Source organism: Erythrolamprus reginae, chromosome 2 (genome assembly GCF_031021105.1).
Source record: "Erythrolamprus reginae isolate rEryReg1 chromosome 2, rEryReg1.hap1, whole genome shotgun sequence".
NCBI lineage: Eukaryota > Metazoa > Chordata > Lepidosauria > Squamata > Dipsadidae > Erythrolamprus > Erythrolamprus reginae.
In genome coordinates, this window is record NC_091951.1 from 269,514,827 (window position 1) to 269,532,238 (window position 17,412).

At 39.9% G+C, this 17,412-nt stretch overlaps 1 protein-coding gene across 1 annotated transcript in view; it reads right to left on the bottom strand.

Moving 5' to 3' along the window:
• RIC1 (RIC1 homolog, RAB6A GEF complex partner 1) overlaps positions 1 to 17,412 on the bottom strand; it is a 60,458-nt gene that overhangs the window by 21,747 nt on the left and 21,299 nt on the right. Inside the window, exons 4-12 of the mRNA XM_070742578.1 lie at positions 12,996 to 13,103; positions 7,575 to 7,717; positions 7,284 to 7,417; positions 6,652 to 6,743; positions 4,150 to 4,238; positions 2,418 to 2,562; positions 1,711 to 1,759; positions 954 to 1,100; positions 479 to 682 (exon numbers count right to left, since the gene is read on the bottom strand). Coding sequence (XP_070598679.1) covers positions 479 to 682; positions 954 to 1,100; positions 1,711 to 1,759; positions 2,418 to 2,562; positions 4,150 to 4,238; positions 6,652 to 6,743; positions 7,284 to 7,417; positions 7,575 to 7,717; positions 12,996 to 13,103 — 1,111 coding nt within the window. The remainder of the gene's footprint in view (positions 1 to 478; positions 683 to 953; positions 1,101 to 1,710; positions 1,760 to 2,417; positions 2,563 to 4,149; positions 4,239 to 6,651; positions 6,744 to 7,283; positions 7,418 to 7,574; positions 7,718 to 12,995; positions 13,104 to 17,412) is intronic.

A 17,412-nucleotide genomic window follows, 5' to 3' on the forward strand; every position in this document is an offset into this window, starting at 1 on the left:
AACGCAATGGAGCTACAAGTCCCAGGTAGGACATGTATCTTGGTGGGGTGCAATTTGGAGGTGGCAGGTGAGGCACCTCTTTGCCCCCCCCAAAATAACCCATCCCCAATAATAAGGCCAGGAGTATTTGGGGAGGGAGGGGGTGTCAAAAAATATAATCCCCTGTCTTATTTTCAGGGAAACATGATATGTATTTATTGATATACATATATTTATTGGCATGTCTAGTCTATCAGTAACAAAAATTTTAAAAATCAGTTAGGAAGTTTTAGCAGTAAAGATATTATGATCCTAATAGACAACAGAGATTATAGAACTAGGGATAGGTTTCTTATCTGAGAAAGTCAAAGCAGTTTAAGATGTAGTCTTGGGAAGTCCCTTGCTTTTAATCTGGTCTTCTTTCACAGGAGAAGCTGACAGGCAGTAAAAAACAAGATAGGAAAAGGGAAGCAAGTCAAGTGCCAATAGAGAAAGTTACCTGTACAACATGCCAATGTCTGTGTCCTAATAAAGTGCTTAAACCCTGAGAATCTAAGGTCTCATATGAAAACTGGCCTCTTTCTCTGACAGTCTTATGTTCAGCATGTGCTGAGGAACTTCTAGGATTCTGAGCTTGCACTACATCTCCACAGTTCAAGTATAAGCGATCTTCTCCCTGAAGGAGGACCTGCTCCTGGCTGCTCTGTGAATAAACAAAGAAACCAGAACTTCAGACAGTAAACAGTAGTAACATTTAAAAAGTTTCAAGGAAAACAAATAAAATTGGGAAAATATTATTTAAGAGTGGTGGCATAGTCATGTTTCAAATAAGGTTTGCACAGCAGCGTTATTATATACTGTTTATTTAAGTTTTATTAATTTTTTAAAAAATACAATTAAAATTATGCAATGTTTTGACCAAAAATATAATAGAAGTAACCTAGCACTACAAATCATCAAACCTGAACACTTACTATGCAAGGATTAACTGCGAGTGCACTTTTGATGAACTGAAATTGCAAAATACCAAAATGTTGCCCTTTGTTTTTGCTCTCATTCATTGAATTCCCAGAGTTATCTGCATCGATTACCCACAGATGATAACCTTCGGATCCCCAACTCTAAGAAGGAAAATAAAAAATAAAGTATTTAAATATCATTGAAAACAACTAAAAGATTGGAATAAATACGGTCTAGAATTTTTCTACTCAAAGAATGCCTAAATATCAAGTTGACAATAATGAGTTTGATGAAAAGCACAATTCTCCTCCTTTATATCCCTTTCCTACCATTTCCAAATATTTCACAATTCTATATACCTTTTACAGCCATGTGTGCTAAGAGAAACTGCAGACAAAATCCCTATCCAAAGGTCAGCCTTGCACTGTGAAATATTAGTATTTGCTGAGGACTGGTATCCAAGACATATTCCAGTTCCTATGAACTGAATGGTCTTGTTATTCTGACAGAAGGAACGACATACTGTGATTTTCTAAGATCTATCCCTGAAAGGGAATATAATTTCCTTATGAAGCTGAATACTTTTCTTTGTGTAAATTAAATAAATTAAATTTTAAAAATAATCTCGAAATATTTGGATTGTAATATCAATGCAGGAAGAGGCTTAAGTAGAGTGGATATGTCCAGGTATTGGTAAAGTTTTAGAATAAAAATTGTGTGTACCTATATGAGAGAGAAAAAGAGACTAGTAAAATAATAAATGTTGCTCACCATAGAGCTGATCTTTATAGGGTCCTTTTTAGTACCATCAGTTCGATGTCTAAAATGAACAGCATAGACAAAATATTACATTTAAATATTGGTTATTAAAGAGACTTTGTGTTTCAATTCACTACATACATACTAATAGGGGGGCATTTTCAGTTCCTTAGTTCTAAGTCCCACCTTTTCATCCTTGATATATTAAACCTAATAGTAGGTATGAAATATAAATATTTGCCCAACCTTATTCTAGGGATCTTTAGTATCATTTGTACTTTTCTAATAATTTAAAAGTATCACATCAGATCAGTTTAATCAACTTCAAGAAGTCTAATAAACAGAGGAAAGGAGAAGCTCTTCTGGGGCTATTAAAAATAACTCTGAATTAGGAAGGTACAGTATATGTAGCACGTACAAACATAGCTCTATATTTTGTATAACAGAGACTGAAGGGAGAACTAATTTTTAAGTTGCAGATAAAGCCTCTCATTGGCATGTTAACATTTCACCTATTAAAATATTGTGCTGAAAAAAATGAGCATTTTGCTTTTCAGCATTTTCCTTTTTACTAATTCAGGTGGTAATATATAGAGTATGAGATATTAAATAATTAAGCAAAGAAAAATAGTTTTGAAAGCTTTGTGTAGCAAATATAAAATTGAACAGAAGATACATATTTTGGTTAAATGCCCTAATATGAAGCAGAAGTTACTTACATAAAGTCACCTCCAAGAGTACAAATAAGCTGGGCTCCAAATACGCTCCATAAAGACAGGCCTCCACATTCCCAAGTCACCATAACAACACAATTATCTGGAGACCATTTGATGAGTTTAACAGCTCCTGTTTTGTTCCAAATATCTATTGAAATACAAAAATTGTCGGCAAAGTTTTTTAAAAAGGTTTTTAACATTTTTAACTATTTTAAACATGGGCAGTAGTTGAAAAGTGTTTAATACATTTAACTCCCACTTTTCTTCAGGAAATTCAAAATGATACACAGGGATTGATACACGAGTCTTCGGAGAGGGGCGGCATACAAATCCAAATAATAAATAAATAAATAATAAATAATTCAATTCAATTCAATTCCACAATTGCTATTCTTTTGGGATGAGAAAGAAAGACTTAGCTGCATGCAAGGTGAAGAGAACACTGTAGTATGTTGGCTCTATGGGATAGGTAATATTCCCAAAATATTAATCCTAACAGGATGCAATTTAATTTTATGACATTTTGCAAAGTTTTATCCTTCTCATGACATACATAGAAGTGATGCCCAAAAACAGAGAAAGAAGTCATCAGATGCATATCTACATTCTGCCCTCCTTTTTCCACTGTACAAATTATTCTTGCTTAAGGATATGAAAAACTTTACCAGAGCTCTTAGCAAAGTGGTCATAGATCTTGGGAGCCCTGCCACAATTCCTTCCAAGCCAGTAAAAACTATTATAACAGCGTAAGTTAACTTTATAACTGCTTTGAAGCAGTTTCTCTATTTCTCTAACAAGCCTGTAGTCAGAGCACAAACGCCAAACATTGATTTATAACTTTGTGTTAGATGTATAAATGTTGGTGCAAAGGGAATCTTTTTTCCTGGTAACTAACCACTCAATTTCTCTTTGTGTGACTAAGCAAACAATGCATTCATGTTGGGTAACTAGAAGAACGACATGGGTAGCAAAACCATTACAATCACTTTTTTTTAAAAAGGCAAACATTTTTTAAAAAGGCCAACTTCTAGATTTTTTAAAAATTTCATTTCAGCTCACATCTGCTAGTTCTGTTACTGTTAACAAACAGCTTTTGACTCCTCCTTGAAAGAAAGAAGTAACTGTCTTTACAGAGATGGCACAGCCATGATCATAACATGTCCAACCTCAATGTACTTTATGATGGATAATGATAATATTTTAAAAAATTTTTAGATGTATACTGTCTGCTACAGAACTGTACAGTATACAGTGATCCCTCGCTTTATGCGGGGGATGCGTTCCAAGACCACCGTGAAAAACGAATTTCCGCGAAATAGAGGAAAGATATTTTTTTATGTATTTAACAAGTATTTGGAGTTTTAAAACCCACCCTTTGCATTAAACAATCATTCTATAATATTTCTCAGCTGGAACTACATGTGATATCCTACCAGTGTACAATACTGTAGAAGAATTTTATGATTTTTTAATGGATTTAAAATTTTTAACGGATTTAAGCCCCCTTTGAAAAAACCCATTAAGTAGCGAATCCACGAAAGATCAACCGCAAAGTAGCGAGGGATCATTGTATATATATAATTGAGTGTACATAGACCCAGATTGATAAGACAGTTCACACTTTTGTACAGTCAGTGTATGTCAAACTGTTTACTTATTATAAATTAATCAAGGAGGAATAGCACCAAAAAGATTATAAACAATCCAACCTGAACGTTAATATAACTGGGCTTACCAGGATATTGCTTGGGTGTTAGTTCCAGTTTGTGAGATAACTGCATGGCCCCTGTGGAATGATCTATTGTATACACTTGCACAGAACCACTAGAAAAGAAAACAAGAATTTTAAAACTAAGCTGATCAGATGAAAAATTGAAGGTAAAGAATAAGTCCACTTTCATATAATTAATTCAAATACAAGTACAGTGATCCCTCGAGTTTCGCGATCTCGATCTTCGTGAAACGCTATATCGCGATTTTTAAAAAAATATTAATTTTTTTAAAAAACCACTTCCGTGTTTGGCTTCGGGAGTCAGCTGGGAAGCGGCGCGGCTGTTTTAAAAGGTCGCAGCCGGCCTGGGGGGCTTCCCAGCACCCCCCCGAACCCCCAACCCGGGGGGGTGCTGGGAAGCCCCCCAGGCCGGCTGCGACCTTTTAAAACAGCCGCGCCGCTTCCCAGCTGAGTCCTGAAGCCAAACACCAAAGGCGAACTTCCGCGTTTGGCTTCAGGACTCAGCTGGGAAGCGGCGCGGCTGTTTTAAAAGGTCGCAGCCAGCCTGGGGGGCTTCCCAGCACCCCCCCGAACCCCAAACCTGGGTCTTCCCGGCCGCCCACCCAAAGGGGAAACCCCGGCTCCTCGCTGATGCCCGCCACTCGCCCGCCCGCCAGCAAGAGGGGGAAGACCCAGGGAAGGTTCCTTCGGCCGCCCAGCAGCTGATCTGCTCGGTAGCGCAGCAGCAGCGAGGAGCCGAATTGGGGTTTCCCCTTTGCGTGGGCGGCGGGGAACGCAAACTCCACCATCTACGCATGCGCGGCCATAGAAAAAAAAGGGCGCACATGCGCAGATGGTGTTTTTACTTCCGCAACCCTACATCGCGAAAAATCGATTATCGCGAGGGGTCTTGGAACGGAACCCTCGCGATAATAGAGGGATCACTGTAGTCCTTGATGTATGATCACAATTGAGCCCAAATTTTTTGTTAAGTGAGACTTTTGCTAATGAATTTTGCCCCATTTTATGACCTTTCTTGCCTCAGTTGTTAAGTGAATCACTGCAGTTATTAAGTTAATAACCTGGTAAATGAATCTGGCTTCCCCATCGACTTTGCTTGTGAGGAGGTCACAAAAGGAGATCACATGACCCTGGGACACAGCAAGCCATAAATATGGACCAGTTGCCAAGTACTGTATCTGAATTTTGATCACATGATCATGGGGATGCTGGGAAGGTCGTAACAATGAAAAAGGATCATGTCACTTTTTTCAGCGCCATTCTAACTTTGAATGGTCACTAAACAAATTGATATAAGGCAAGGACTACCTGTAACATCTGATACATTGGTGTCAAATGTTACAATCATATTAGGATTGTGCAGAGAACCTGATTCAAGGAACAAAAGATGACTTGGGCATGAATGTAGCATCTGCAGGCCTCCCTTAAACCAATTCTATATTTAAGATGAGTTGTTGAAAGAACTGCTGTGGGGTGCTACATGAACATCCTGCATCCAACTGAATCCATTGGGATCTACTAGATAAATAAATATGCACAGTACTTGTTAGATTGGATTGGTTGGTTTTCTTATTTATTTCTTCACATCCACCTTTGTGGATATGATTGCACACCTCAAACATCTGACAAAAGACAATAAAAACATGTTCTACATGGATACAGAATATAAGGCATATAATTATCAACTTTTTGGGGGGCAAATTGTACAACAAAAAAAAACCCCTTGCAAACATTCAAACAATGTCCAGTATTTTAACACCACCATTCTAAAATGTTTTGAACATTTTATCACAGGAAAAAGAAATGCAGTTCAAAGCAAGCTGTTTGCTCCTTTGTTTTTTTAATCGCAAGCACATAAACATGGCCTGATAATCCACTGAGTTTTATTTACCACAAACCTTAGCTGCAGAAATGAGGATGGTGATTATTTTAATTCCATAATAAACAATGGAAATAAAAGTTAATCACACCTTTTGCAGATTAATCCTGGTTGGCCTGGGCAAACAGACGTGACAAGAAGCAACAGGGAATAAATTTGCTGTAAGTCTATTTTTGAGTATAATCATAGCAAAAAATACACTTACTGGTTTGAGACTTATTTCTAAAATCATGCTTATACAGTGTAGGCCTTAACAATATTGCTCAATTAATATAAAAGATATGACAACTTGTGAACATTGACCATTATGGTAACAACTGTAGATGTACAAAATGTAAACACAATGATATAACCTTTCCACCAAGAATTTAAAAACAGAAGATTTTTAAAACACATACTTCCACCAAACCCTATTAAATAATTACAGAAGTAATTCAATTACATAATAACTTCATTTACAAGATAGTTTTCCCATATGATAAACTTGGATTTGTATTTAAAAGCTAAGATAATGTCCTCTTAGAGAAAGAATGGTATAATTAGGAATTCGGTATCTTTAGCATAGTAACAATTTTATCCTCAGATAATTTTAAAAGAATATATTCCAGTTCTGATGTTCAACTTACTTTGCACAGCCAAATGCCATTAATCTGTACTTGTTGTTTACAGCCACACAAGTCCCATCGGAAACTTCCTGTGCCCAAACACCATGGAGTTGCTGCAAGAGTATTTTATCCAAGTTATCTGTTTAGCTTTCAGCACATTGTGTTTACATCTTAAAATGGGGCATGACTTATATGCCCTTTTTAAACTGATATAAATATAGTATTAAACATTTTGAAATATTTGTTATATATAGTGCTAAATATTAAAGAAAGAATGTATAAGGGAACATGTTTTAAGAAAATAAATTAACAAGAAACAAAATGATACAGCTGAAATTTATTAGCAGAATATAATAATTCCTGTATGAGATTATGAAACAAGCTGACATTCTAGAAATATTACTTGTCTACTTTACCCTTCCTTTATAGGGTAATCTTATGTTAATATTTTACTGCAAATAAGTGCATCTCATTTTATTTAGACTATTTCTGTAAATTAACCCTATTTTCTAATAAATGAGGCTAACTATATATATTTTCACAATTTCTCAAGCATAGCTCAAATATTACTAAACAGGCTATGACATATGACCAAATAATTTGATATATCTTAGAAAACGTAATCAAACTACTGAACTGCAAAGAAATTTTACCTCTGCTGTGAATCCACTTGACATTGGTGTAATAAAACCAACTCTGCCATCATTAAACACTACAGCAAATCCATCAAGAGTAGCACAATATTCCATATTTCTTATGTGTACATGTTCAAAACCCAAAAAAGAACCTGGTAAAAAACAGTTATTAAAAGCTGCCATTATTAAATTGTAAGCTCTCTTCATCAGTTCTATTTCTATGTAATATAAGAAATGGGAATTGCTATGAATTAATTAAAAATATTAATTTTTAATTTAGAATCCCTACTTTATACATATAAGAAATACCTCTAGATGAATGTAGATCCACTGAAAATGGTACTGTACAGAGATTTATGGCTTTCCTTCCATTTGTCAAACCATCCCAGTGAATAAGATGTAGAAGACCATCAGCTGTAGCAATGATCAGATCCTCTAGCATGGACTGTAAACTGCAAGCAAGGCACATTATTTTATCAGACATTTGATACAAAAGAAATGTCAATCTTATCAATATATCAATTCTCTTTAGAGTTTTTCAACATTTTTGTAGACATAAAAAGCCAAAAATACCCCCACCTCCAAGGTCTGCTCTAAACAATTCCCCAGTTTTTTGGAGCTGGATGTGGGGATATTGTGTTTTCAGTTACACTGATCACTATTAGGAATTGTTTTTAAAAAAAAAATATTTTTATTGATTTTTTAAAATGTAGGACAAGATAAGACACACAACAATTAACATAAAAAGGAGCTACAATTGCTCCACTTAGTATAGAAGTCTAAGAAAAAAAGCTAATTTCCATTTAGATCAATACAGAAAAATAAACTTATCAATGAAATATCTCTATAAAATCTATAGTGTTATAGGAATCTTAATTTTCACTATTTTACAACCATTATATAAATGTAATAAAGTAATCAAAATCAACCTAAAAAAATAAACTTATCTATCGAATATCACTATATGATATACTCAATCTGAAGGATTTAATTATTTTCTAAACTAAAACCATGTCATGAGCAGTGTTCCCTCTAATTTTTTTCCGGGGTGAGCGGAAAAGTATAGTGTCTGAGCGGCAGTCCCTTTGGCACTGGGCAGCATATAAGTATAAATAAATAAATAAATAAATAAATAAATAAATAAATAAATAAATAAATAAATAAATAAATAAAGTAAGTGTGGGCGTACGCTATCACACATGAGCAAGTTCTTGCATCCATAATTCTATCCTTTCTATGTCTTCCTCCCTCTTTCCTTTCTATCTCTCCCTCCCTCTTTCCTTTCTATCTCTTCCTCCCTCTTTCCTTTCTATCTTTCTCCCCCCTGCCTTTCCTTTCTATCTCTCCCTCCTTCTTTCCTCCCTCCCTCTTTTCTTTCTATCTCTCCCTCCCTCTTTCCTTTCTATCTTTCTCCCCCCTGCCTTTCTCCAAGCCCTTCCTTTTCCCTCTCCCTATCTAACTACCCCCTCTCCCTCCTTTCTATCTCTCCCTCCCCCTTTCTCTCTCCCTTCCTTCATCTTTCTTTCCCTCTCTTTCTCCATCCCTCTTCCTTTCTCCCTTCCTTCCTTCCTTCCTCTCTTTTTTGCTCTTTCTCTCTCCCTCCATGTCTTTCCCTCTCCCTCCTTCCCCCCTCTCTTTCTCTCTCTCTTGCTTTCTTTCCCTCTCTTTCTCTCTTGCTTTCTTTCTCTCTCATTCTCTCTCCCCTCCTTTTTCTTTCCCTCTCTTTCTCTCTCGTTCACCACGCCAGCAACAGAGAGAAAAAGAGAGAGAAAGAGAGCCGGAGAGAGGGTGGAGGGCGCCGTTGTCTTCACCTCTGCCCGGCGGCTCTGCAGCGAAGAGGAAGCAGCCATGCACCCCCTCGCTCTCTCAGGCATCCCCGGCGCCCAGTCACGCTCCGCCTCCCGGTATCCCGGCCGACTTTTGGAGCCGTTTTGTTTTCGGCCAAGTAGAGGCGGCGCGCGGAGGCGAAGACACAGCGCCCGGTCACGCTCCGCCTCCCGGTATCCCGGCCGACTTTTGGAACCGTTTTGTTTTCAGCTGGGCGGAGGCAGCGCACAGAGGGGAAGACACGGCGCCAGGACACGCTCCGCCTCCCGGGAGCCCGGCCGACTTTTAGAACCGTTTTGTTTTCGGCTGGGCGAAGGCGGCGCGCAGAGGCGAAGACACGGGGCCCAGCCACGCTCTGCCTCCCGTTATCCCGGCCGACTTTTGGAGCCGTTGTTTTCGGCCGGGCGGAGGCGGCATGCCGAGGCGAAGACACAGCGTCCGGACACGCTCTGCCTCCCGGTATCCCGGCCGACTTTTGGAGCCGTTGTTTTCGGCTGGGCAGAGGCGGCGCGCAGAGGTGAAGACACGGCGCCCGGTCACGCTCCGCCTCCCAGTATCCCGGCCGACTTTTGGAGCCGTTGTTTTCGGCCGGGCTCCCGGGAGGCGGAGCATGGCCGGGCGCCTTGTCTTCGCCTCCGTGTGCCGCCTCCGCCCGGCCGAAAACAAAACAGTTCCCAAAGTCGGCCGTGCTCTCAGGAGGCGGAGCGTGTCCGGGCGCCGTGTCTTCGCCTCTGCAGCGAAGAGGAAGTAGCCACGCACCGCCTCTGCCCGGCCAACTTTTACCTGCTCCGGAGCCATTTGTCTTCATGGCGCAAAGCCACACAGTCCCGGATCCCGGATCGCTCGCTTCTCTGGCGAGCAAGCCGGCTGCCCAGGAAAGCATCGTGCTTTTTCAACGCGTGGCGCTTTCCTGGGCAGATGGCTTTGCTGACCGGGGAAGAGAGTGATTTGGGAGTCTGGGACTATGTGGCTTTGCACCATGAAAACAAAACGGCTCCAAAAGTCGGCCGGGCTACCGGGAGGCGGAGCGTGGCCGGGCGCCGTGTCTTCACCTCCGCGCGGCTCTGCAGCAAAGAAGAAGCAGCCATACATCCCGGCACCCGGCCACGCGCCGCCTCCGCCAGCCCGGCTGACTTTTACCTGCTGCCAGAGCCGTTTTGTCTTCATGGCGCAAAGCCACACAGTCCCGGATCCCGGATCGCTCGCTTCTCCAGCCAGCAAGCTGGCTGCCCAGGAAAGCATCGCGCTTTTTCATCGCGTGGCGCTTTCCTGGGCAGATGGCTTTGCTGACCGGAGAAGAGAGCGATTTGGGAGTCCAGGACTGTGTGGCTATTCGGCAGCAGGTAAAAGTCGGCCGGGCGCCGTGGATGCCTGGGAGGGCGAGGGGGTGGATGGCTGCTGTCACTGCCGGGCCTGGCTTGCGGTACACCTCACACGAGGGCCCCCGCAGAGAAGTAAGAGGCCCGCTCGTCGCACCCCACCCGCGCCACCAGCCCTTTTCGTCGGCACCCCCCCCCCCATGGAGGCTTAGAGGCCTAGCGGCAGGATGGCCACCAGCCCTCTTTGTCGGCAGTCCCCCACCCCACCCAGGGAGGCTTACCTTACCCGGCCGGCAGCTAAACAACCGTTTGGCTGCCGATGGGCGTGGCCGGGGAGGGGAAAATCTGGAGTTTAAGGGGCGGGAAGAAAGCGGGCCTGCAATTGGCCGGCCCCTTTCTTTCCTGCCTTTCCTTAAGGAACTGTTGCTGCCCTATGTTGTAGAGCAGCAGCAGTTCTCATTTCAAATTTCAGCGCGGAGGTCAGTCCTCCGCACTAAATTTGAAATTCCCTGGGCTGAGAGGTAAAAACCTCTGCGCTATAGCGCACAGCGCAGCTTAGAGGGAACTATGGTCATGAGTGTTGAAATAGAAATTTGTTGGAGTGTTAAAATGTTTGAAATGAAATGAGGCTATGATTCTTGAAAGGTAACAAAAATCAGTACTGTTTTTGTAATGGTTTGTTTTAGAAACTAAATTGCGCAGGACTAAACAGAAGAGGTGATATTGTTCCAAACGACAGCCAGCGGTAGGCCACAAAAGAATTGTTGTTGGCACCAATGGTATCCTGACTGTTAATCATCAATTCCATGCTTATTTGTAGGTAAACTAGAGCTTTTGGCAATTGATATAGATCTGGGAACACCCTCCCTTTTAACTAACACAACAGTCAGTAGCATTGATGGATCTGGGAGAGGGGAGGCAGTCAGACTCATAACAACTGTCACTTTAATTATTTTATACTAAAAATAGTTACAGTACAGTATGACTATGAACACCAATGCTATCAACCATACAATTATTCCCCTCAGTATATCAAGAATGATTGGAGATATTTGGAGGATTAATTGATATATTCTGAGTTTTCAAAGTAAAAAAATATACTAAGAAAAAATATTGCATTAGTACAAACAGAATGAGAAGCATTTATTCCCATTTTTATTTTATTATTTATTTAAAATGTTTCTAAACTATTTCTCATTACAAATACATTGAACTGAACTACCACGTTCTACTATCAGAAACACTAATTGTTACTTTATCAGAATCAAAGAAACTCAAAATTTTCCATTTGCCGTATTTTTCAGAGTATAAGATGTGGCTTTGTTTTGGCGGAGGAAAATTGGGGGTGGGGGTGGGGAGATTCTGCCGACCAGGTATTCATCTGGCTAACGTTTTTAGTCTGGTCAGTTTCAGCATATGAGTGTGCTTGTTTTGAGTGCACGCACACTTTTTATCCCCTGGTTGGGGATTAAAAACAGCTTCTAAAGCACAGCTGATTGTCAGAAGTAAGGGCTCAAAGAAAGCTTCTAGAGCAATTCACAGCTGATACGGGAGGGAGCAGCAATGAGAAAAGCAGGCAAAGCACAGAAGATTGCTTTACTTACAAGTGTCTCATTAAGGCTGGAAAAAAGCTACATTTGGAGAACATGATGCACCCAACTTTTCAGCCTCTTTGGAGGGGGGAGGGGAGTGTGTCTTATACTCCAAAAAATACAGTAAATAGAAAATTAGAAACAAGAAAAAAATGGTCATTTAACCTTGCTGAAAATGATTTCATAAATTTAGAGTGCTTTGAAAAACAAAAAAGACAAATGGTCTGAAAATAGTCATTCTGAGCATATTTGAAACATACTGCCCAGCACATTAATTTTCAATACATAGTGCAGAGAATTCATATTCAGAACAAAGCTGGGAAGTTCCTTAATTCATTCCATTCTACAATAACACATTGCTTCACTGCTGTGGCATGTGCCTCTAGAGAAATTATTTTATGGTAGGAATTTGAAAATCTTAAATGTTGTCCTTTTTAATTGTTTATTATCCTATGGTTATTGCTATTCAATGCTATTCCACCAAAACATAACTCTACCTACTATGCAAAGAAGGCATTTTGCAATCTTGTATTGTTTGTAGAGAGTGCACCTCTATACGTTATTTTCAATGAAAAAAAATCTGTATCATTCACATTTTAAAATAAAATTTCATATTATTCAACAGTAAACTAGTTGCATCTGAATTAGGCATATATAACCATAACAAATATTATTATAAACAATATATCTAGAATTAAGATAGCAGAGTTTTTAATATTATTCTGTATTCACTATGAATCACTTTCTGAATGAGATGGCAATCAAACTGATAAATAACAATATGTAACCTTTTATCCAGAAATTGTTTGGTGAAGATTGTAGCATTTCTGATTAAAATAATTAGATAGCAGATGAATTGCCAAGGAAATTGATACTCTAAGATAATATTATTCACTTCTACTCTTAATTATATTATATGCTGCATTATTAATCACCTTATTTCCTGTTGTTCTGGTAAAGAATTTAAATATATAAGTTATTAGTCACTGTACCTGGTAATAGCTGCTTGTAAATCTAGCACTTGTTTCTTCTCCAGATTTAATGATGGAGCACATTGTTCTTCCTTATAATATGGTGTTCCTTTCAAATGGGGGCTTCCTCTTTTGAAAAAAGAACCAACAGTGCTTAATTCATTTCCCTCCCCAAGTTTTATATATTAACATACTAATTTAGTCTGTGGTTAATAGACTTCAAATAAATTCTTAAAATAAATCTTGATCTGAAAAGAAGATACATAATAAAAGCAAACATTATAAAAACACACATTTATATTACAAGCTGTGGTCCTGAAAACAATTCTTATTTTAAAAAAGGCCTGAGGAGACCAATACTCAGTCTAACTTTTCCTTCAGTCACCAAAGCAAGCTAATAAGGAAATGCTCTTCAACCCCAAATTACTGCATGACATTTAAATTCCTCTAATCGAGAAATACAGTATTTCACTGCAAAATATATTTTTGACATTGATATAATCAAATATTTAGTTATTTTATTTATTTATTATTTAGATTTGTATGCCGCCCCTCTCCGAAGACTCGGGGCGGCTCACAACAGAATAGAACAAATCATAAATAATATGTAATACAATCAAATATTCATAGCTTTCCAGAAAGATATCTTTGCAAGAGTTTTATGCAAAATAGCTCCCACAGTTCCTGTAACTAGACCACAATCTAATCAGTGTTTTAAAACCATAAAGACTGAAGACTTATTTTATGCTCAGAAAGATACTATCTAATCAACAAAAGCTGTACATTGCAATCTGAAAGAGCTTGAAAGTAACTTTCATTAAGAAAAGCTTATCTGTGCAGAAAATTATCTGTGTCATGATTTTCATGATCAAAACCATAAGACTTTACAAAGAAAAAAAAAGTATTCTCAAAAATTAACAAATATTCAAAATCTCATCCACAAGGTATTGGGAGAGACCATTTCAGGGAGAAAAATTTGTCTAGCCAGAATAGGCTCTAAATTACTTTAAAGGCTATTCCCTTATCATACCATGCAAACTGTTTTTGTAAGTAATTTATGAAAAATACTGCTTCAATAGAAAAACCCTTACCATTAACTATGAACTATAATAATTTATCATCATGTACTGATTATTTGTTGGATAATTAATTAATAAGAACTGACTACAGTACATTGAAGTACAGTGTATTAATGTAGGAGTCCGTCCTTCTAAATCCAATTACATAACAAAATTTAAATGTATACTTCAAACAGAAAAATGCAGTAAAATCAATAAGATAATGCAATCATAGAACAAATACTGAATAACAATCCGGTTTCGGTAGAATTTAAAGAGCCTTATTAAAGTGGGAGAGAATTCCTACAGTCAGAAAGCATGCTGTTCCCTTTCTACTCTGTCCTCCTCTGAATTTCATTCCTATCTCCCATGATCAAACATTTGCAAATAACAGAAACATCTAGACTAAAAGCAATCTGCTACTCCAACTAACACAATTGTAATTGACATTTCATTAATCACATTTTATTATAATTACAGTATATAATAGCAAAGACACCAAACACTGTTCTTCAGATGAATACTCACTACATTGTTGCATTAAATAGGGATGAGTCATGATTTCTGAAAGACAGTCTAAACTTTGTAGTTTCTCCAGTGTACTGACGAGAGAATCCAGGAATGGGTTGACATAGTCTCCTAGCTGATTGGACTGAGTGTGTCAGAGCTGTGAGGACACACCTCCTTTACCAATGGTCCCCAGTTTTTGACTCAGTCTCAGCCAGGACAGATCTGTTTCCAATTACGCCTTACCAATCTTTGAATTCCTGAATTCTCTTCAGCCAACAGAGAGACTTGTTGGATCGCCAAGTCACTAAAGAGAGAAGTAGAGCTCTGGACAAGGGACAGCCCCAAGGGAATGAACCTGTCAGTTCCTACCATTTTACTTCACAGCCATTAGATTTAAGGGCTGAAAACATCCGACAACTGCCTTCTCAAGCCTGGTTTCCAGATGGCGCTGGAAAGCAGCCTTCTCTCCAAGGCTCTATCTGCCCAACAACAGTGAGACTTATTTCAGTTCACTGTCATATCTACTCTACACTGCAGATACCTGGGAGGAACCTCTGAGCTGGAGATTCCTCTTCATAGACAACCTTGACCTTCACTGAGGCGGGGATCCATCTGGGAGGCAGTCAAGAGCCTCAAATACTCTCTGATATGGGGGCCTTAATCTCTGACGCAATTAAGCAGGAAATCGCTACCCGCTTACAGCAAAGCCAGAAAGCTGCCTCTGCACATTTGGAATTTCCCATGCATTCAGAGCAACATCAAATGCCCCATTTTTCAGGGGAATATTTAGCTCCTCCCGCGAAGGGCCACACTCTCCAGCTCCAGGGAGAGTCAATCATCACTCTCCGAGGAAGAAGCCCCAAAAGATCTGGATCTTTCTGAAAAAGAGAGCTTAATGCCAGATCAACCAGCCTTTGCAGGGCACTTTCACCCTTCTTTGTTCAAGGCTCTACTCTTTAAAGCAAAGAATATGGCCTGCCTGGGAATAATCCCACAGCCTCAAAATCAGATGATCCTATTGAATTGCTGTTCTCAGAGCCAGCCACAGAGGCCCTCGACCAGGCTGTTTATTGATGTGGTACAGAGGCGGTGGGCCTCTCCAGGGGTGGGACCCAAACCCAGTAGCATGGACAAGAGGTTTTACAATATGGGCCCTGACCTTAGTAAGGCAGTTCGGGTACTAGATGATGCCCTAGTGGCAGCATTGTCATAGCCAGTGAGCTGACAGATGCTCTCAGGGAGGAGGGACAAGGGGGCAGAAGGAAGACCCATCAGGCGGTTGCCTGTGCTGTCAAAGCATCCACGGCCTCTTTCTTTTTCAACAGGGCTTTCCTGCTCTCGCTGTGGCAGTTGCAGGAGAGGATTCTGACTGAGGACATAAGATCTCACCAAGACATCAATAAAGTGATGGCTGCAGTGGAATTTTCCACAGATGCCACACTTAACATGGTAAAGTTGGAATCTAGGACAATCACCTCATCAATGGCAACCCACCAGCTACTGTGGCTCCGCCAGTGGCAGGCAGATGCTAAACATAAGTGGAAGCTTGCCTCTGCCCTAGAAAAACAGTGGCATACGCTGGACGTTAGGAGGGCCCTCCACACATACATTAAATCCACTTCCTCCTTCAGGAAGATAGCCCCTCTTTGTGTACTTCCAGCCCTCTACCCTGGGCAACAAGGTCACATCATCGACCGTAGGCCGGTGAATACGGGCATGCATCACCAAGGTTTATGAGCTCCAGGCTCTTCCATTGCCTTGATGAGTGACATCCAATTCCACAAGGAGCACAACCATGACAGCGGCCTGGGTGATGCAGGCCTCTCTTGAGGAGGTTTGTTTAGCAGCTACATGGTCCTCTCTGTTACTTTTCATCAGGTATTATAAGCTGGATGCCTTCACTTCAGCTGAAGTGGCCTTTTGCAGGAGAGTCCTCCAGAGGGCTCACACTGATCAAGGGATCCCAGACCAGACTGCAGCCCACCCTTAGGACAAGCCAGTTTTGGTATTTCCCATTCCTGGATTCTCTCATCAGCACACTAGAGAAAGGGTGTTGGTCTTACCTGATATCCTACTTCTTGGTGTGCTAAGAGAGAATTAATCCCACCCTGGAGATTGTTTGGTCCTGAGTCCAGAGGTGGGCAACTTTAGAGCAGAGGCACATCAAGTTTGTCATTATGCCTTTGCCCAAAGCTGCGGACTGTCAAAAGCTGTGGGGACTGTGTCCTCACAGCTCTGACAGATTCAATCCAATCAGCTTGGAGATGAGGTCAACCCATTCCTGGATTCTCTCTCAGCACACCCAGAGGGAGCATATCAGATGAGACCAACGTACCATCCCTTCAGTTTATTGCACTGGATCATAAATATACATAGCTGATTACAAAAGGCTAGGAAGACATTTATTTACCGAACATATTACTAAGTTATTTAAGAATGTGGAAAGAAAGAAAAACGTCAACAATAAATGAAATGAATTAATATCACCCGAGGAGTGTCAGTAGCCTCAACTGATAAGAAGTCAAAACCAGTAGATAAAATAGTTAGGAATATAGCCAGCTGCTTAATTTTATATAATGCAATAAACATATTTTTTTTAAAAAACCCAAAGACAAAAACTATTTGAATAGTCAGAATGCTGGCATCTTAAACGCATCTCAGTTTCGCCCAAATATCCAGACCATGCAAAATGCCAACTATGTATAAAATGTAAGAAAACGATAAAACTGAAACATTTTGAAGTCACCTATGAGAAATAATTCTTCGTAACCACATTTTAAAACAGTCAACATTAAGATATCCTGTGTAACAGTAGAAAAAACAAACAAACCACATGTCAGCAAATTATGCACTGCACAGATCAAGCAATC